Here is a 22,667-nt window from a genome sequence, read left to right on the forward strand (position 1 = left end):
CACAAAAACATTAAAGTAAATAAATAAATAAGAAAACCATCGCCGGATCCATTACCGAGGCCACCCCTTCCTCACTCCTCACTCCTCTGATTCAAACCAGCTCATTAAAAAAACGACACATTTGCTCACACTTCTGATCCAAGCAGCTCACAAAACACTGCCTTGTTATTTCGAAGCTTGACCTCAAAGACTTGCAGGAATTGGGACGCTGTGTGTGTATGTGTGGGTTTTGTGCCGTCAGTCAAGGTTTGCAAAAGTTTGCAATAAGACTCATGGCCTGGTCTCCGGCCGACACTCCAGCCAGCCATCATGGGCAGGGTCTGGTAACTGTGAATCTGTGTGTGTGAAAAAAATAAAAATAAACACAATATAGCAGCATTGCAATAAACAAAGGGGTACGCATGGATGGAGACACTGACTTATGCCACTTATCCTCTTGTACTTGGAGTCTTGTTGTTGCATGTAAATTCGTGTTCATATTGGAAAAGAAAAGAAAAGAAATTTTTCATTTTTAATTTTTTTTAAAATAAATAAAAAGGGAAGAAAAAAGTGGTGCAATCTTTCATGTGGATTTAGAAAGGGGTGGACAGAGTGGTATTGTGGAATTAAGAAATGGGTGTATTGGATAAACTCAATGGGGTATAATAAAAGGAAAGAATGTGTTTCTTTGTGTGTGTTCTTTTGTGTCAAATGGAGTTTTTATTTCTTGTTGTGGGTGACAAGTGAGTTTTGTTGGTGGTGTCTTGTATGCACGAAGGAACAATGGGTTTAGTTAATTCATACTACTTTGTTATTTTATATAATATGTTACTTTGTTATTTGTATATAATACTTTGTTGTTTGATACTTGTTGTTTTTGTGTATGGGTGTGCAGTGAATCTTATCCAAGTTTTAGTTATGGTTTTAGTTTTTATCTTGAGATTGAAATTACAAGTAGTTGTTCCAAATGTTTGCACTAAAATAATAGTCTGCACCAAAGTTTAAATTACTAGGATTTGTTATAAAAAGGTTATGATTGAATAAGATAATTTTTTCTTGCAAAACATTTGTATGTACATGAAGTGAGTGTATTTCAGTTTTTGGATCCAAACGAATCTATAATTTAAATAATGGTTAAAGAGACCATTTTGATGACTTGTATGATATGAATAATATATATATTTTAAAAATATTTATACTGCTTCTAGTTGCAAATAAATTGTATAAAATATTATAGACATTGATATCAATAATAATAATAATAATAATAATAAAAGAGATTTATGGTTTTTGAAACCTTTTTAAAAGAACATTTAAATGGCTCCATTAGGGTAAGTAAGATCCTGAAGTAAATACATTCAATACATAAAATTTTAGTAAACACAAATACCAAAATCTGGCTTATTGCAAAAAATTGTAAAATTGAAAAATATTTTAAGTGTAATAGTAAAACATTTGTGGATTCGTTAAAAAATTTGATGACTTAAAACAATGCTTCAACAATGCTCAGAATTAAATCAAATATACGTGTTAGAATGGATTTTTGTAGTTAAAAAGTACATTATTCTTATGAATATTATACAAATAGACTTTCTTTTTAAGAATTTAAAGTTTGTAAGAAAATATTTTACTGAATTGATAGAAAAGAAATGTAAGAAAAAACATTGAATGTTTCAAACAAATAAAATAAAATAAAATAGTGTGTCAACTTTGCATACTATGAAGCCGAAATATTTGCATTCGTTCTTATATTCCAATCCACCAAACATAGTTCATCCTGAGGGACAGAATTTATCATCAACCTTTTTTTCAAATTTTAATTAATAAATAAAAATTTATTTCTATAGAAATTGAATTTACAGCTAAAAACAAAACATATGTAACTTTACACTTCAATAGTAGCTTTCATTCATAAAAACATGTTTACATTTATTGAACATGCCCATTTTTCTAACGTACAATGCTATATTCCAAAAGTCTAACAAATTTTGAATCTTTATTCAATTAAATTAATCTTTTACTAACATTCTTATAGAATTAAATAATTTTTTAAAAATCGCATTATCTTGTATTTTTTCAATCAATACACTGCACATAATTTTCTCAACTCTGCCATCTGGGTACCACACATCCTTGTTGCACAGTCACTGGAATTCACTTATGCCACAATTTTAGGGTTTGATGCACAAGTACCAAACAAGCAAAACTGGGAATTGGATGAATGCCATCCATTTCATCCATCACAAACCCTAATTCCAAACACGCTGACAGAAATATGCATATTTTTGTCCTATGAAAGCAATGGTGGGGTAGTCTTTTTTATTCATTTTTTTACCTTTCCTTCTTTTTTGCTATATTGTTATAATCCCCATAAAAGAACAATGGACATGACCCATTATTTTGCACATATATTTTAATTGGGGATTGTTGGCAAGTAATGGTCAACTTGTACAAAGACCTGTCCCATAGAACCCACAAAGTCTTTTTTCCGGTTTTAATGGCAGGGTTCGGCATGTGACCCACAACCGTTCTGGAGCTCAGTTTGAGAGGGTAAACAGATTCTGGGTGGAATCCGTTCAAGGCACCACCAAGGTGAGGGGACAAAATGACCATGTGGATCACTCAATATATATATATATATATATATATATGTGCTCCATATGCCATTGATCTTATGCATATGTTTTGTAAACATAGTAGGCAATAGTTGAATATATAACTACATACATACATACATACATACATACAATTAGAGAGAGTATAGATTATTTAATCATTTATTTACTTTTATCAGGAACTAATAAATTATTCCACTGTTGTTTTAGGCTTTTAAAAACTATGCATCATATACTTAGGTTTACAGGTGAAAAATCAAAGAGGAAACTTACTTTCTTCTGCAATTGTATTCTCAATGGCATGAAAAAGAACCATTCTCATTAAAGTTTGTAATTTAAATTATGATAAAATCACATAATGTACATTAAAAACTTATTATTCTATCTTTACATTTTGAATGTTGGGCCATAATTCATAAACATATCTATCATTTACAAAACAATATATATATATATATATATATATATATGGTATTGCTGATGCAATCATAAATTTTGCTATTGCCACAACAACGTGCTTCCTATTTGACATAGTTTTTTAGTTTTTAATTCAAAATCAAAATTTATGCAATCAAATTGAAAAAAATCATTTTGATTTGTTTGAAAGATATCAAACAAACATGGCATATACTTGAAGGAGGGTTGGCGTAGTAGTAGCAAAAACTACAGTGGGTGAAAAAAAGATATCAAATATTAAACACAAAAACTGTCATAATATGTATAATTTTTTTCAATTTAAAAATATAAAACTGTTACTGAACGAACTTGCTTGTAGTGACATCAATTTTCAAGATTAAAATAAAATAAAAATATTACGCCATTCTTAATTTGACCAGTAAAGTAAAACCGGCAAGAGTTTTACAATAAATAAATATATCCAAGATACCTCAGAAATGTTTTTCAACTAGTTAACTAAAAGTGCCAATACCACAGAGGTTGAGCAAACATGAATTGAAATTAATGTTACAACCCACACAAATAAAATAACAAAAGCATACTATGTATTGGTTTACTTATTAAGGCTTTTAAAAATATTAATTACAATTCCAGTTATCAATCAATCAATCAATCATTATAATATCAATGTCTATCACGTTTTTGTGGTAAAGTAAAGGAAAGAAAAGAAAACTGATGTCCAATTACTGTAGAAACTGTGAACCTAAATTAACCAGATTGCAAGCCAATTGTGAAGCTAAACATAAATATTAACAGTTATATCTTTACACAATCAAAGATCATAGTCAAAGACGAACAGTTGTTTTTTGCATGCGACCAAAGTTGAATATGTGGCACCTACTAATATGCTTTTTAATTATAAGTAGGATAATATAATAAGCACATTCAATCAATGTGCTTATTTCAAGCTTGTTAAAATTCACCGGTATTTTTATTTCTAAGAAGTTAAAAAGCAACACCAACTTCATATTTTTAATGCAAAACTCAAGCAATACTTGTAGAATGACTCCATCAAAGCTCTGCAACATGAGAACAGCTGCAAATGCTACAACAACCATTGCTCTCAAAGTAAAAAATCGCCTCTTTCCATTCAGTAATGCAACTATATTTATATAACAAAGCATTATCTATAATATTCGTTAATCTGTAACAGAATTCTGAAACCCTAGTTTTTAGAGTAGAGTTTGTCATGGAAGATTATATGATTTTTCATTTTGAAGTATTAAGACCCATCAAATATTCTGCTCCCTTGGTTGGGAGTCTATGACCACACTACGCTCCACCCTTGAGTCTATGTGGGTGCTAACCCACATATGGATGGGAATGAATACATCCAAAAATCACATATGTGTATTTTATATATAATAGCAGTAATTTTATGTTTAATTGTAAAATAAAAAATAAAAAAAAACATTTGTATGATTTTTAACCAAAAGAATATGCTAAATTAATGTCTTTTTAGTAATTATTTAAACGAATTTATTTCCAATTTAGTATTCATAATGCATAAAGCCAAAACTAAAAGTTAATGCTTTGTTATATAAATATAGTTGCAATTTTAAAATTAAGCATAAAAAAATTGTGGTTATTTTTGAAGTGATTTTTTTGAAATAATTTGAAAAATCAGTTCATTAATTCGGATAATTTGGGTAATTTTTTTTTTTATGCATTTTTATTTATTTTTTTGCAGTCATGTGTTTTCTAATTAAAGTAAATAATAAATTTGCACGAGACTATGGAATTCATTCTTTTATAGCACCATGAGTTAAAAAGTGGAGTCTTCACTTGGAAATTCATTCTGAACAATTAACCTAAAAATCAAAAATTAAAAAATTGTACAATTTATTAATTTTATATTTTAAAAAATAAATTAAAATTTTATATCTGCTATCTAAACCCTATTGATCTAAGTCTAATGCCTACTTAATTGAGTTAGTTAATACCAATCTAGTTGTAGTTGTTCTTTTGGCAAAATCACCTATATACAATTGGACTACAAAAGACAAGCCCTACAAAGAACTCATGAAGACAATTACAACTATCTACATGCCTAATTTGAAGTACCAATTGTATTCACTACCATCTAATTTAGATCCCAAATTACAACCTCAATAGCTATTTCAATATCTCTTTAGAATTGGACAAGACAATCTTATTATCCTTACTGAGTGCAAAGTTATCAACGTTGCCTTTGTAGGAGGTAAATTCCTACAAAATGATCTTCATTTCTAACTTATACTAGTAGATTATTTAATTTTTAATATTATTACTACTGCCATAGATTGTTGTTTTTCATTATTACCATCTATATTGACATTTCTAAAATCTTACTCAATAGTGACTTTAGTATTAATATCATTACACAAAAGAGGTACAAAAATAATTACAAAAAGAGGTATAAGACTCCTAACTCTTTCTTCTAGTATTTTCTTTGTTTAATAGCAAGTTTGCCAATAGCATTGATATTTTGCCATTAGTTTAAATTTGCAATCTTACTATCCATATTTATTTGATTTTATATAAGAACACCTTTGTAGTTGTTAAAAGCTATAATTCAATAATTGATTATTAAATCTTTTTTAGCAACCTTTGGCTTAAAGATATCCACAACTAAGATAATAATAAAGTTTATATTATAAAAAACTATATATATATATATATATATATATATTACATAGTTGCTATCAATTGTCAACTTGGTTTTAATGCAACTAGTTTAAAAGATACTTATATGCTATAATATAGGTAAAAAACTTAGAAACAAAGAAGAAGCTATTTCATTAGCCATTAAAAATCTATAGATCTTACTAGTTTAAAGTATAATTATTCTAGTATATATATGAATAAACTAGTATATATATAAATATGTAAGATCTATAGATTTTTAATGGCTAATGAAATAATTAAAAATCTATATATATTAGAATTCTAATTATTTGGTTATATTTATTTATTTTATTCATATATATATATATATATATATATATATATATTTCAAGCAATTATTTTAATTTTCTAACAATACCATGTTTTTATTTTAGTCCATCTCAATCAATTTTATAAGAGATGTTGGCTAATCACTATAATCTAGATACAATTCTACCTTCTTCTTTTATACTTTCATGAGTTTTTTAGTTAATATTGTCATGGTATATAAAAACTAACTTAAAAATGCTATCTGCATGTGATTGTGGAAGGATTTGATCTTATCTAGAAGTTTGATTTACAACCCAAAAAAATATATAATATATTTAGAAACATCCTTTAGCAATCTTGAACAATTTAAATAAGCTTCCAATTATCCTATGTACATCCTATTAATCTTTAAAAAATCACAATTATATCTTATTATGTGCTAATTATTCCACATAAATATTAAATAATCTTTAATATATTTTAATTAAATTTTAATTAAATTTTAATTAAATCTTAACAAAATCTTAATTATTCTTTAATAAATCTTTAAAAAATCATAATCCAATCTTTATTAAATTCTAAATCCTAAATTCTAATAAAATCCTAATAAAATCCTAATAAAATCCTCATCAAATCCTAAGTAAGTATAACCAAACCTTAAGCAAATCGTAAAGAAAATTAAAAACTTGATACCTTATAAATTGATTGTTGTTCTTGACTCAACATTTATACATATTAGTTTCTTAATTAAAAATAAAAATAAAAAATAAAAACATAGCAAAAGTAAAGAAGAAAAACTTACCAAATAGGAGATAAACCTCACAATATATTTGGATGTTGGTTGGTCTCCTTCTTCAACCTTAATGTCAATTTTTCAATGTCAATAACTCTTGTTTTTACCATCTAATTTGTATCAAATTTTGCTTAATTGTTATAAATCAAACTTTCTATTAGTGTACTAAATTTAATCCCAATCAAACTTATAAATTATTAAAAGTCTTAGAAATCTTTATTGGCCCTCCAAACTCCAATTTTTAAAACCATATTCCAATTTTTAAAACCATACTCTACTTGGGTTTCATTAATCTTAAATTTTAACTATTTAATCAAGCTCAAACCTATAACACATATTTAACACATCTATCTATGATTAGAAGTGTTTAATTGCTAATCCACTGTAAATCTTACAAAATGCTCTAAAGTAGTACTTAAAAGGTTGTACTCCAAATAGCAAATAAACATTTGTACACATATAAAGCTCAAATGTGAAATCAACATGTCCAACTGGAGTCACTACGCTTCAAATCTATTCAAGAAATGAAGCACGAATAAGAAGCTTAACAGGCTCTTCAACCACTGGTTCGGAAGAATGTGGAAACTATTCAATCCTGAGAGAAAGTGATGACAATGCTGTATACACAGCTCGAAGGGTTGCATAGTAACCTGGTCTATGTAAACAAACAAGTGAATTGCTTGCGAGACATCTATCAGCGACTACAGGAGTACAATATTACCTTGCACCCATAGAACAGCAAGTTACAAGTGGAGAGCCTAGAGGCAAATTTCTCTGGTAAAAACGATTACTATAGTGATGTGGAATTCAGTAAACCAAGAGGAAGAACGCGGAACTAGGGCAAAGTGGGCACGTCTCCATCATTCTACTGCAGTGATGTCGGTAGAGCGTCGCCGAGCGGATGTCCAGGATACCAATGAAAACACCACACATTGTCAGAAACCACATTGTCAGAATCTACACATTGCTAGAAACCTCAAAGCGCAATCTGCTATGTCTAACATAACGGAGCAAGATGGAAGACACCTCATTAACTTCAACATAGATCCGCCACAAAGCCGCAGGTGATCCACATCCAGAGGCTGTGACGAAGGTGCCATTGACCGGCTTGATGTACGTGCCATTGTTGAGCTTGTAACCTTTCGAATACTTTCTATCTGCGCCACAGTTCTCAGGCCATTCTATAGCGGACGTTGGATATTCTGGCCCTAAGCGACGAGACTGTTTGGCTAAGAGAGACGTCGATACAGGGGCGATCTGTCCAAATAGAGGCGACTCTCTTTCGCCAACAGGTCTGATCGCGAAGTCACCATTCTGTCACCCAGCTGCAGGTGATAACCATCGTCACTACATGTCTCTACAGCCAATCAAGACATCACAGCCGAGGGGGAACATTGGCTGAGATAGAAAACGGTAGGACGTTTCTGTAAGCTAAGCAACCCGATCAAAAAGTCACCGTTCCGTCATCGAGCGGCAGCTGATCCACGTCCAGAGAATGTGAGTGTGGAACTACAGGTCGTCAACCTCTTTATGCACCCTCGTTACGCATGATCGCTGCTCTGCCCAGCCAAGTTCAAATTAAAGCGACTTTAACGAATAAGCAGCAAGAAATCGACGAGATGTCCATATTAAGAATCTTTCTTTGATTTCTTCATTCAGAGTTCGTTCGTTTCGATAATGATCTTTGTGTTGACTATACTTTAGTGGGAAATGTGTTTGCTATGACTATGGTTAATTGTGTTGGCGATTCATTGAATTGTCTCGAACATCTCTGTGATTGTGGGATTAACAGAATACTTACTCCAGCTTCCATTGAGAAGTAAAATTGTGAGGTATGCTCCCTTTGAATCTATGCTTCGTTGAGCTTGTGGCCTTTTCTCTAATGTGGTAGGGTTAGATAGGTTCTACGCGGTTTGAATTGGTATTTGTCGTAGAATCTGTCAATCATGGGATGAGTGCAGATTGCAGGTGGAGGGTTTCAAAGGTGCGAAGTTCAAGCGCTTTAGAAATTGGGCGCTGGCTAAGAAATATCTAAAAGAAGGACTAATTAGTGAACTACTCGGTTTTTGATTTTGCTAGAAGTCCTATTGCTTCTCACAGACAGCAGTTTACAGTGGTTTATTTAAATAGAAAGTATTGATGATAATAATGAAAAGTAAAATAAATTACATTATGTAATTTAATGATGATTACATATAAATACATGAATTTTCACATGTCGTACTTATATGTCTCTTTACATTATTAAACACATTTATACTATTGAATATTCAAGTTTATGGTACATTGATTTTAAAAGTTACTTTTAAATTGTTTATTCACAAAAGTTTAACAACTTTATAATATCATCTGACATTTTAATATTCTAAATATAAAACTCAATCACAAAATATGAATTGACTAGTATATGTAGACAGATGTAGTGAAAGCTGAAATATGCTGATACTTGAAAAATTAACCATATGAACAACTTTGCTTGGAAAGCTACAAACACTAATGACTTACCTTAGAAAATCTCACACAAAGAAACTTCTAGTAACAAATACAAATAAGATTGTTCAGAAAATAATAAGCCATTTCAAATATGCACAAAAATTTACAAAACATACGGTATAATCAATAAAAAGAGATAAATATTCACATTTAAAAAATACTCCACTTGTGTATCATATTAAACATTCATAGTCATTCAATTAATTTGATCAACACTCTTTCGTTCTTAACATACATAAACAAAAAGAAAAAAGAAAAAAAAGAAAAAAAAAGTCAATTTCGTTTTTTTAATACCAAAATCTTAATTGTAAAAACCACTAAGCATACAAAATAAAAATGTCATGCACATGAAGCATACGAAATACAAGTTTAGCCTTACAAGACGAGAACACAACCTCAAAAGTAAGAAAACCACCCAAATTCCCAATGAAAACGACATCAAAACAGTCCAGTTGGGTTGAGAAGGTAGAGTTTCTAACCATTTTCTAAGTCACGTAAGAAGGCAACTCAGCCCACTGACACACACCTACTGACAAATAAACATAAAATGAGCATAAAAAAAGAAGTTTGGATCAGTACCACCAGCTTCCTCAGATTGCAATCATGCAAGAACAAGCAACAACAACAAACACTGTTACAGATGCTTTAGAATGAGGACACAGGAAGTGCAAATTTTCTTCAGTAATTGTGTTTGCTAAGTAAGCAAGTGAGTAAGTAAGTAAGTAAGTAAGTAAGTAAGTCACCTTTGGGATCAATACCATCAGACTTGTACCAGAATGAGCAAGAATGAGGACAATCTGCCCTTAAAATTATGCACCCACAGGAACGGAGAAGAAGGGGTTTTGGAACCGAATTCAGGCTCATAAGTAGTAGACAGACGGAGTAAACCCCCCCCCCCCCCCCCCCCCCCCAACAAATGCTCTACTTTTGTGTCTACTTTGTTAGAGGATTTTGAATGGTGGTTCTATACCTATTTTGCAATATGGGTTCCTATGTGGCAGATTGTTACAATCCACCGTTGGCAGTGGCATCCTCTTCCTCCTTCTGAAGTGGCAGAGCAGCGCTAGTTATGAGGTCCTGGGACCGATCAGTTGGCACACAATTGTCTTCGAGGATTTTGGGCGTGACACTACGAGCTACTTTGGTTTCCAGCACCACCAAGGAGCAGTAATCCAGCTCGAATCTCATGAAATCATCTGTACAGGCTGTGAATGACCCACCAACCATCCCAGTTCATATCGATCAGTTTATCTGTGTGTGTGTAAGTATGTGTGTATGTGTGTATGGTTACTCGCAAGTGCTACAATCACAGCTTCATTTGAAGAAAAGGGAGTAGAATCAAAGAAGCAAACTACTTACTGTCAATGAGATCTGCAAGGTGTCTCAGATTGCGTATCTTGACTCCATTGAATGTCTTCACCTGGAACAAGTTAAGAATCCGAAACACTCGTGAACATCCAGTAAGTGAGAAAAAAAAGCCAGTCAAGATTTGTGCTCAATACATTGATAGAATCCATCCCATTGGTGAAGAGTAAGGGAGATGTACCAAAGTATTAGCAATCTCTTCATAACCAATGTTGACGTCGTTGGCTAGAACCTGTGCATTCACAACCCACAGAGTTGGTGGACAGTCACTCCATTGTACGAGGTGATGGAAGTACCGCATAACAAAGGGGTAATTCGTTGATCGAGGTGGAGACAAAGCGAGCATCGTTTTTCTGTACCTGGGAAACTACAACGAGCTGTTCGTCATCGAACTCTGCCATTCCATGCCGTGACTTTTCCAATATCTTGACCGGGGCATCATACTCAAAGTCTTGTCCATATTCAGATCTGTCACATATCCGCACGATTCATTCACGACTTAGAATCACTCAAACTGGAATCCGCAAATTAGAACTCAACTTTTTCGCACTAAAGCGTGGGAAGAAATACATAGTCTGCGATAACAGAGCTGGTAGGAAGTTAACTGATTGCGAAGATTAGGGTTTAGAGAGCTTCGTACTCCAAGTAGGGGTTGCACACAGGAGTAAACACAAGCCCTGCTACAATCAAGTATGATGGTAGCTTCCCCTCGATGTGCACCGGAACCAAATGAACTGGGGCCTTGAGAGTCGTTTCGATCTCGATGACTTCTCCATCACGTAGCATTTTGCACTTAGCAGTGTCACCAGAAAATCTGTTTCATGTAGCGTACATTCGTTAGTCTCAGTAATTCTGGAGAGGGGAGAATCAAACCATTCATATGTAGAGAAAACAGGGTGATAGGTGTTTTGAATACACTTGCAGGGAGCTTGAGATGGTTGCTTACTTTTGGCTGATCAAGAAGCCGAAGGAAATTCTTTCGCCTGCCCGGAATGGAACAGTGCCTTCATTAGCCACTGGGATGTTGTCGAAACTCAAGAGTACGTCGCCCTACGTTTGAGTAAAATGGAAAAAAACTGTTATTGTACACCTTCAGATTCACAACGCTTAGCTTAAGAAAATTGAACGTACCACTTACGAAAAAACGGACATGCCAACAAGATAAAATTTACTCCAAGCAGCACACCTCTTTGATGGCTTGAAAGGCTGGAGACGTTGGCTCAACTCTTCTTACCAACACACCCTGCTCACAATTCCAGTGTTGTGGGTTTTTCAATTCTAAACGAGACTAACAGAACAAACTAGAGCAAGACAGACCGAGATAATTAACATGGCTCTTATTCGCATGGCCAAAGAAGGTCAAAAGTTACAACGACCGATGAAAAGCACGCACTGAAAGTATAGAAAAAAACAAGATGAAAAAAATGATTTAACAAAACTGACCTTCTGGTCTGGTTTCATTTTGAGGAAAGCTCTCAATGCCGGATTCTCAAGTTTTTGCCACAAAACTCCCATGGAAGGGAAACCTGGGATAATAGTAAACGAAACAGAAAGGTCAAGAGACTAATTAAAATCACAAGAGGGCATCGTAGTTGCATCGATCCAAGGGAAACTACTTCATTCTTCAACTCATTCCAGTGCTAAAAATCAGTGTAGCAAATCGTTTTGAGTATAAAGTGAACCTGTGTATTTCCCGTTGGTGTCATAGTCACTCAAGAAGTGGTGGATGACAGTAGTCGGTATGACGTAACCAATATTCTCGGCATCGGCTCCTTTCAAAGACTGCACCAACCAGCTTCAAAAAGTTAGCTTCATAACGAGCTTGCAAAAAGTACTCGTACTGAAGGTTCAATTCGCTTAAGTACAACCAGCTGGGGACGACTGCAACAGATTAATTCAAACCTATTTAGATCACAATAGCGTTGTGGACATTTGGGACAGACCTGAAATGCAATACCAACACACTCGCCATTCTCGTGGAAAACAGGGCCACCACTGTTACCTGCACTTGGAAGGAAACGAAAATCATCTCAGGAAAACAAAGATACCACACTGAACTGTAGACTGAGAGATTTATCAACATTTTAGAGGATCTCCGATTACTTGACAGTGTATAGTACCTGCATTGATAGCTGCGTCTATCTGAACTCCGAGAAGCTCTGATGCTCCATGTACATATGAAGTTACCTATTTCCGTTGAACCATTATCAGAATAAGGCTCACACAATAACAACAATAATAATAATGACAACTGCAAAAGAGGCACTGTAAGCGCTACAAACGAGGTACAGACACCAAGAACTCAGTAGAAGATTCTACTATTAGCGATTCATACCTCGATACGTGAGACAACACCGCTTGTAACAGATATAGATTCTCCACCAATTGGGTACCCAACAACAGTGACAGCATCCTGCATAGACGTCAGCATTAGTCAATACGCTGCAACGAATAGCAGCAACTAAACTCTTCTCAATTGTGACCTTTACGCTTCAAAAAACGTTGAAGAAAGGATGTGCATTAGATTGAGCATATAAACAGGCACTGCAACAACCTGTAGACGAGGGAGACTTCCAAACTTCAGTGGTTCGACCCCTTTCCAAAACTCTTCGTCGTCAACTGCAAGCAATGCTATGTCACATTCTGGTCCTATTGCTAAGACCTGAAATTCACAGACTCAAAAATTAGCGGCTAACAAAAATGGAGAGAAAACGAGCCAAAATAATTCAATTATGTAAACTTCCAAGTGAAATCGCTTGTACAGCACAGAAAAAAAATATATATATATATATATATATATCGATGAGCGAATGGTTTATAGAAAAATTGTTACCGTTGCCACGAATTTTGTGTCGTCACCTCGTCTTTTCACCTTCACCTGTTGTAGAAAGAAAGGTCAGAACAGTGACAGCAATCAGACTTCGACAATATTAACCTATACCTTTGATACACTGTTTATATGAAAGGTCCGAGGAGGCGATAGATAGTTGTCCAAAATACGAGTAATACTGCTAATTCAGTTCAGATTCAAGCTGGCAATAGAGCTCACTAAATCTCCACAGCTATTCTACACTAGCAAAGGTTACTTGAAGCTCACAAAATTACATCCTTAACTGCCAGACTACATCATAAGGAAGCCACCACTCACCTGCGTGTGATGTTCAACACAGTGGGCGTTTGTCAATAATCTTCGGCCCTGTATCATAAACCCGCTGCACAATGTGGAACATCAACAATGAACAGGTGTGATAAACAGAGCAATTCAAGTTATTGCAGGGTTTCGGACTAAGTAATGATCAATTGCCTACCTGATCAAATCCAAAATTTCAGAATTGCTCTCTCTTACACGAAGGCAAAAATCTACTCCAAAGTAACAGAATGATGAGCTAAGCTTGCCTGCCTGTAGAAGAGTATTGTCGTCGCTTTTGCCATGGTAGAGAGAAGTTAGGATCCGTATGTGTGCAATAAACCTGAAACGGAGACACAGCTCAGCCCCCACTAAATGGACAAACAAATAAAAACTATGACATGAAACCGTGGAGTTCAAGAGGAGCAGAAACAGCAACCACTTAATTTCAATCACATAAAAACTGAGGAAATTCGGAACTTTCACACAGAAGAAGAAGAAGAAGAAGAAGAGAGAATGAGCAAGTAGATTGGCTAATTAAAGCAGATGGAAGCACGCACCTTTACAACGGCATCTAGAAATGGGGCATCAGGGCCCTCGTCAACGTCATCAAGCTGCAACCAAAAAACGACTCAAAAATCGATAACCCTCAGTTTTTTTAGCAGCTCAGGCCGCTTGAAGTTCACGGGCAAAGAGCAGGCGGATCAGAGTGCTGTATACATGAACTGATAATGGGTAGCAGCAATTGGATTGGCATAAAACTGACCTTGTAAAGCCAATCAGCATCCGGCATTTGGAAACCAGAATCCTCCATGCTGCCGTTGAAGCCTCCGCTGAGAGGGGCCTCGAATCCATTACGGTCATGCTTTTTCTCTCGTTCCTTGCGCTTGCTATTTTGCTGTTCTTCGTGTTTCAGGCAGCTTATCTTTGAACATCTTTTAAACTTTTGCAAGTTTATGTGCTTCGGTTTCCATGGTTTCTCCTGTTGTATATGCAAAAACAAAAGATAAGGTTAACCTACTGTGTCCATCAATCCAAAGAATTTTAGCAACTCTCAATAAAACCACCGTTCTGCAGTTTCAAACTCACACGATTAAGATTGAACTTGTCATGAGGAAAGTTCCTAAGCTCCAGTGGTAACTGAATTTGATTCCATCCTTTAGCATACTCTTTAAAACACACTAACAACCCTACAGTGATAACATAAATAAATAAATAAATAAAATAAAAATGACCAATGAAAAAAAATAAAAATAACCACACTCCTCCAGTCCAGAACTCAACTCGCTTTCGAAAACCAGGTTAAAAACCAGCACACGGACGTAGAAATTAGACATTTTCAGCAACCTAGCAATTCCAATCATTCTATCCACATGAATGGATAAGCACTGAACCCAATTCTGCAATTAGATTTTGGAATTGTCGTGACTTAGTCAGGACCATTACCCTTCCCAATAAAAACTCAAAATGGTTCGAGAAATTCCTTTGCCATAAGAGAAGCCAGAGAAATAGCCAAGTAAATCCTAGAGGAAACTTAGCCGTGCCATGAATTGAACAGAAATCGCAGTCCTCTCATGAATTAATACAGGTAAAAGCCATGTCAGGATTAAGGTCCTCCTCCACAGTCCAGGTAACTCTGGACTTGTGCCGCTGTCCCATCACTGTCTACAGAAGAGAGCTTCTCCTTCTTCTGCAATACTTATCATCGAGACTCTCACAACCATTTTCAGAGCGAGTCATCTATGCAGAAACCTAAATAGAATTCAGAACCAAGCGTCGGCAGGGGATGGCGAAAGTGCAACTGGCGGAACACACACTTTGAATGCAGGGACCCCGAGAGAGTGAGAGCAATGTGCAATGGTTTTCTGACCAAATGCAGCAACAATGAAGTCAGAAAAATTGGACAGCAACTCCCTTCTTTTTCCCAAGGAATCGTTGGCCAACATTCGCAAGGAGAGCTGAACTAGAGCTACTACAACAACAATAACAAAGAGATCAGTGGGAGAGCACACTCACAGAGCTGGAATTGAGCGTCAAGTCCCGCAATGAGCGAGCCTCGAGGGAAACGGCGCAGGGAGAGGAGCTGATCCTGTGAGGGTGGTGGTCTGCGAGGGTGAGTCTTGTTGCTGCTCCTGCTGCAGTGGCGGCGCTCCCCACCAACAACTCCATTCTCCTCGCCCTTCACTCCTTTGTTTTTTTCCAGCTGCTGCTGCTTGTTTGCACCAGCGATGGCGTTTCCCCTATTCCCTGCTCGTTCAATACTCCCCCGCACCCACCCACATTTCCGACCCACTTGGCGAAACCTCACCCCAAGCACAGCCTGCGATTCAAGACGGCACCTAGCGGGGAGGATAGCAGCCAAAAGTGACGCCTTTCGGGGGTGGGTACCCAAAGCCCCTTCAGAGGAGGGAGACAACAACAATGAAGAGGGTCCGTGTGGATAAGGTTCCAAACCCAAAACGCATTCTCACTCCAGCCGAGGGGGAGGTTGGATTTGTGTCTTCCAACAAGGTCAACAGCAACTGAATGAATGAATGAATAAATAAAGCAATCAATACAGAAAAAAAAATACCTCAAAGAAAGGTTGGCGTGAGAAATTGCATGTTTGTACATGTTGCACCCATTTGAGGTCCTTTTTAGTATACCCTGGAGACCGAGTTGAGGAAAGGATAACAACAATGTAAAGTGTTGAATTCTCTTGCATCTGTATTGTGATGCAAGTGGTTGAGAAATATTTGTTTTAAACATTGTTTGTGTAATTTTCTTAGATTTTTAGAATGAATCTTTAGATGTGTATATATATATATATATATATATATATTCCAATTTTGTTAAAGTCCCACCTCCAAACCATGTGATGATTAATTTAGTCCAATGTTATTCTACCTCTTTGTGGTGTACTCATAAATATGGCTCAATATGGATGAGATAGACCATCATTATCCATGAGTGTAAAGGGCAACTAGTCCTTTGGGCCCAAATATCTCTTTTGCTCAAGCTTCTATTTACAAGTGCAAAGGGCAACCTTGTTTTCTTCATTTGCACCTCACTTCAGGCTTTATGTATATGAATAATGTATTATAGATCCTAAAACAATACTAAACAAAATTAAGATATCTTGTTAAATTTAGAAGGTAAATTTGGCAAAGAAATATTTCTTCTTAAGTTGTTTCTTTTAAACTATAAATATTCTTTTATATTCTTATATAAAGATCAAGACATTAGTTTATTATTCAAAAAGACTAGATAATCACCCAAAGATGATATAATATTAAACTAAAATGGCTATTGCCAAAAACAAGAAGACTAAAAAGTCTTGAAACAAGACTAAGAACTAGAAAGGTATTGACAAGAATAAAAAAAGCTTCACTCTTGTCTCCATATATATAATCTAACTAAGAGCTATGTGGTAATGTTTTATAGAACCTCCAACATGTATTGACTTTGTTAAATACATGTTTTAACTTGCAAGGTAAGTTTTTTTTATTTGAATGCGATATAATTAGCTTATTCCATAAGCTACTAATACATGTGATATATAGCTAATTTATTGACTAAGTTTCTAATTTGTTAATCAATTATAGATATGTATAAAGTCAAAACTGTATCTATGAAGCTTCTAAGAAGTTTTTCTAAAAAATATTATAGAATTAATCTTGAAGATCTTTATCTTGATTATGTCATCTTGAAGGTTGTGATAATTGCAATATCTCATCCGCTAAGACAATAAAAAAATAGTTCTTAAATAGAATCTACTAGTTATTGGTTCTCCACCTCTTTAGTACTACAACTATATAGAAGCTACAAATAAAGATAAAAGGTAGAATATTATCTTTCCTAGATCTTATTTCTTTTATAACAAAGTTTTGTTATTCTTCATCTTAATTTTGATGGATGTTGTTAATGAAAAGCCTCAATCCTCTTTACTAGATTTGTAAGATTTTTTTTGATTTTCATGTGCATTTAATAATATCACATTTATACCAATGAACAAGATATTTCAATTTATTTTGGTGCTACCTTAAGTCTAAGGCTTCTTCCACCTTAAATTCTTTATTATTATCTATTTCTATAAGAAGAGGTAGTACTTACCTTCTTTTCAATATGTTCATTGTCTTATATGGTTCAAAAAGAGATATTTGGAATACAAAATAGATATTCATTGATTCCAATAGGTATAATTGATAAGCAACTAGATTAATTTGTTTGCAAATAGAAAAAGGTCTAAATCTATAATTTTTTTAATTTATCATAAACTCAAATAGTCTTGATATTGCAACAAAATAACCGTACCTCATCATCCATAATGAATTATAGTTCTTTCTTGCAATAAACAAATATATTTATTTTTTTGGCAGTGATTCAAAATACATATCAATATGATATATTTAAGGTTTTTTTTATTTGTATATATGATGACTAGCCTAGAAGCACCTTCTAGATAATGATGCTATTCTTAAAATGAATCTATGATTTAAAAAAGTTCTTTATTATAGATCTTGTAGTTAATTTTGACTATTGAAAATTTTTTAGAGTAAAAAGCTACTAGATGGAGCTTGTCATTTACTCTCATTTGTAACAAAAAAACATCCATGACAAAGTTTGATGCATCTATTTTTACAAAAAATCTTTTTTTAAGAATTTGATACAATATAAGATTGGTACAAAAATAAATTTTATTTTTAAAGCTTTAAAAGATGCTTCAACTTCTTTATTCTACTCAAGTTTGTCTTTACATGTCAAACATGTAAGAAGAGTTTCAACTTAAGAATTTTTTTTGATGAAGATATAATATTAATTTGTAAATCTCATAAAATATTGTATATCTTTGATTGTTTTTGGAATTTTTCAATCTATAATAGTCAATATTTTTTTATGATCCATCATAAGGCCATCATTTAAAATGATATATCTTAAGAAATCAACTTAAGTAAAGTGAAATATACACTTTTTTATCCTGGCATATAATTTTATATCTCTTAATTTCTATAAAATATAATAAATATAAAATTCATGTTCTTTTTATCTTTTTAGAATATATTAAGATGTCATTTAGATAATAGACAATAAAATCATCAAGAAACTTATAAAAGACATCATTCATTAGATATTAAAAAATATTGATATATTCACGAGTCTAAAAAATATTGATATATTCACGAGTCTAAAAAATATGAAATTATATTCAAAATTTCCATACCTGATTTAAAATATATTTTTTTATTCAATAGAAGGAGTTAAAAGTTGATTTTAGCAAAAATTACCTCAAGAAAATAAGAATTGATTGCCAATTAGATTCAAAATCAAATTCCAAAATATAAAATCTAATATTCATACCATTTTTAGAAGCTTTTTAGCAAATAAAAGAATAGGATTTGAAAATAGATTAAATTTGGCTTCTTTAAGCATTAATTTTGAAGGATTTGAGTTTATAATGACTTTATAAGAGCTTTGTAAAGTTAGGGTTGTTTTGTATAACTCTAATTTTTGTAAAATAAAATACGGTTGATATTTTGAGCAATGTCTTGAGTTTTGTAATAGATCTATAAATAAAAATTTATAGATTTAAGAGTATAATTGTACTAAATATTGACTACAAATTTGAATTGAATTAAATAGTTATATTGAAGATTATTGAAGTTCAAATAGATTAAGATCTTAAAAATTTGAATTTGAGGATCAATAAGATTTTTTAAGATCTTTAGCAATTTACTAATTAAATTGAAGTAAAAATTGTTTTTATAGATAGCACACTTGATTGCAATATGTATGTGAATTTTAGAATAATCAATGGTTTGAAAAGGAGATATTTGTACTAGTAACTCAGCATCAAGGTTAAAGAAGAAGGCTGCCCAATACCTAAATGGATTATCTTACATTTCTTTTTGTACTTTTTTTCAACTAAGCTATTGAAAAGTATGCAAATTTTGAGGCAATATCAACTGTTCAATCATTAATTGTTGATGTTTCAATCTACTATGGAATTTGCTAAGACTTTATTTAAGATTTAAGATTTGATTCGGATTTAGTTAGGATTTCATTAGAATTTGGTTTAGGATTAGGATTTAGAATTTAATTAGGATATGATCTAAATTTTATTGAAGATTATATTAAGATTTGATTAAATTTTAATTAAAATTTTAATTTTTAATTTTTCTTTAAGATTTCTTTGATATTTTTAAAGATTTTTTTATTATATATATATATATATATATTTTAGATTAATTTATTATTTCTTTATATTTTTTTGATAAATTTTAAAAAATATTTTGGAATTTAATTAAAAATTGAATAATATTGTTATGATTTAATTAAAATTTATTTATAAATTTATTAGAATTGATAGGATCTTTTTATTATAAGTTCCAATTTATCTTCTATAATTAGATATTTGGTGTATTTTCAAGCAAACTTCACAAAATACAACAATAATTCCTATTATAGCTAGAAAAATTGAATTTTCAACACATTATCCTTTTTAACAACTATGTTCCTTATTTTGTAGTTGTGTTGCTTTTTTAGACATTATTGAACAATGTGCTTTGGTTTCCTATAATATAAATATTATTCTTCTTAATAGAGTTGAATCATTTTTTTCTTAGTAAGAAATTTGAAACATATTGTATCAAATTGCAAAGGTTTTGGTCTTGATGAATAAGCTTTCGTAGATTTAGAAGCTATCACCATGACTTAACTTATATCTCTCTAACCAAATCTTTATTCTTTTTATTTTTCAAAGAGTCAATTATCACATGTAATGACTTGAGCAATAAATTTTTCTAATGAGTTTGCTCTTGGCATTGTCAACAATAAATCTTTGACGTTATCTTTTAATCTATATCAAAATTGATTAATGAGGGCCTTGTCATTTTAATCCACATTGCAAGCAAGATTTTAGAATTTAGTAACATTTATGATTGCTTAATATGATCTTTGTTATAAAGATATAATTTTAATCTCTGCTACCTTTTTTTGATTATTTTTTTTCAAATGTGGCCGTAAAGACTTTCAAAAATAAATTTAAATTATAGAATAGTTGTAAATTATTTTTCATCAAAGGTCCAAACTAAGAGAGAGAAATCTTCAAAAAAAAATATAGCTATTAATTCAACTTGAGTAAATCTATTAGGATATTAAGAAAGATGCAACCTTAGATAAATCTTTATTTGTTGTAGAAATCCTCAAAACTTTGATCTTGTTCTATCAAAATTCTTAAGCATATTTATTTCTACTTTCTTCATACTTATAATAGTAAGACTTTTTAGATTTAGTTTTGAACTTAATCTACTTGCTTCTCTAAATTTCACAATTTCTTAGTATAGATTTTGAATTTCATTTTTGACATCCTTTAATAGCCATTGAGATACTACTTCTATGGTTGATATTAGAGATATGTGAATTTTCTATCCTAAAAGTATTAATAAGCTTGTCACAATTGACAATAGTTGCAAATCAAATCTCACTATCGTTGAGAGTAGCATCTATTATTTTTCCTTCTATAGAAAATTCAAAACAAATCATAAATCAAATTAGAAGAAGATAATTCACAACCTCTAATATTAAATAAAATTCCTAAAAAGATGATTAGTCCATTTTTTGTAAGAAAAAAATCACTATTAGAGAACTAAAATATTAGATTGAAGATAAGTAGTCTATAACATTCAAAATATAATAATAGAAGTGGGATAGTCTACTCACTTCTAAAAACAAGACAAGAATAATGAGTTAGCACTTTTATCAAACTTTCAAGGATATTAATTTCAAAGAATTAAAAGTTCAATATACTCTTGTACCACTCAAAAAGGCTAAAAAATCACTCAAAGATAGTATGATATTAAATTAAAATGGCTAATGCTAAAGACAAGAAAATTAGATGATCTTGAAAAAAGACTAAGGACTAAAAAGACATTGATAAGAGTAGAAAATGGCTTCACTCTTGTCTTTTTATATATAACTTATCTAATTAAAAGCTATGTGCCAATGTTTTATAGGACCTTTGGCACATGTCCAATTTGCAAGATATGTGTTTTAATTTGCAAGGTAAGTTTCTTATATGTGTACCACATTTTTACCTTGTACTATAAACTACCAACAAAGGCAACACGTCGCTAACTTGTTGGACAAGTTTATAACCTATCAATCACCTACAGACATGTATGAAGGTGAAACTATGTCTATAAAGCTTCTAAGAAGTTTTTTTTATAAAATATTATTAAATTAATTTACTTTTATCTATTCATAATATCTATGTAATTATTGAAGTAAATATATATGTCCATGAAAATTTAACATACTTCTTTATAAGAAAGGTTTCTTATAATTTAGATAATTTTGGCTACAATGATTTTTAATCACCTCCGCTTAATCAAAAATTTCATGTATTAGAGAAGAAAAGCATATTAAGTTCAAGAAGATTGAAATTACATAGATTATATGTTTGTAAGTAAATTCTTATGTTTAAATAGTAAATAATCTATATCCATCAATGCTCTTAATTATTCAAAATCACTATTAAGATTGTAGGAGATAAAAGTTGCACTTTTTTTTTCCACTTGTTTGACATGCTTATCCTTTTAAATATTTTGACATGGAAAATTGAACTTTTTCATCTTACTAATATCCAATTTATTTTTTAAAGTCCTAATATCAATAATAGAGGAGAATGTTAGGCAATCTTCACAAATTATCTTTTGCATTCATGAAAAGAGACTTATGTAGAGGAGATACTTGAGCACAAAAGACAAATTGCCCTTCACACTCATAGAAGATGATGATCCATCTCATTTACATTAAGCTATAGTCATGAGTACATTATATGGAATAGAATAACAATGGATTAAATTAATTATTATATGATTTGAGGGATATGGCTTTAATAAGTCTCTCTCTCTCTCTCTCTCTCTCTCTCTCTCTCTCTCTTTCT

The 22,667-nt window shown here is 32.2% G+C and overlaps 1 protein-coding gene and 1 long non-coding RNA gene across 3 annotated transcripts; both read right to left on the minus strand.

Annotated features, from left to right (window-relative positions):
- Window positions 1-7,297: 7,297 nt before the first annotated feature.
- Window positions 7,298-8,248, minus strand: LOC141045682 (uncharacterized). The gene is made up of 2 exons (XR_012217997.2): window positions 7,786-8,248; window positions 7,298-7,627 (listed from the first exon to the last, which is right to left on the minus strand). It is a non-coding gene; the product is annotated as an uncharacterized LOC141045682 (long non-coding RNA).
- Window positions 8,249-9,918: 1,670 nt separating this feature from the next.
- Window positions 9,919-16,173, minus strand: LOC112286131 (protease Do-like 9). Of its 2 annotated transcripts, none has more exons than XM_024527754.3 (19): window positions 15,761-16,173; window positions 14,511-14,726; window positions 14,305-14,358; window positions 14,014-14,087; window positions 13,766-13,829; window positions 13,451-13,495; window positions 13,172-13,279; window positions 12,953-13,030; window positions 12,738-12,804; window positions 12,561-12,619; window positions 12,300-12,399; window positions 12,061-12,143; window positions 11,804-11,860; window positions 11,564-11,667; window positions 11,258-11,431; window positions 10,977-11,085; window positions 10,799-10,849; window positions 10,612-10,672; window positions 9,919-10,457 (listed from the first exon to the last, which is right to left on the minus strand). In XM_024527754.3, the coding sequence occupies exons 1-19, from the start codon at window positions 15,911-15,913 to the stop codon at window positions 10,258-10,260; spliced, it is 1,857 nt and encodes a 618-aa protein (XP_024383522.1). In that variant the 5' UTR covers window positions 15,914-16,173; the 3' UTR covers window positions 9,919-10,257. The 2 variants fall into 2 exon arrangements, with proteins under 2 accessions (XP_024383522.1, XP_090108507.1); XM_090252381.1 differs by having other exon boundaries at window positions 13,766-13,813; window positions 15,761-16,106.
- Window positions 16,174-22,667: the final 6,494 nt, after the last annotated feature.

The sequence above is a fragment of the Physcomitrium patens genome, chromosome 8, assembly GCF_059467195.1.
Source record: "Physcomitrium patens ecotype Gransden chromosome 8, ASM5946719v1, whole genome shotgun sequence".
Lineage (NCBI taxonomy): Eukaryota > Viridiplantae > Streptophyta > Bryopsida > Funariales > Funariaceae > Physcomitrium > Physcomitrium patens.

Bases quoted from the DNA above. Each gene is read 5' to 3' on its own strand.
- LOC112286131 (XM_024527754.3), bottom strand. From the start codon at position 15,913: ATGGAGTTGTTGGTGGGGAGCGCCGCCACTGCAGCAGGAGCAGCAACA. The intron at 13,830-14,013 runs GCAAGCTTAGCT...CACATTGTGCAG, and splicing joins CAATACTCTTCTACAGGCAG to CGGGTTTATGATACAGGGCC. The intron at 10,458-10,611 runs GTAAGTAGTTTG...GGTCATTCACAG, and splicing joins CCTTGCAGATCTCATTGACA to CCTGTACAGATGATTTCATG.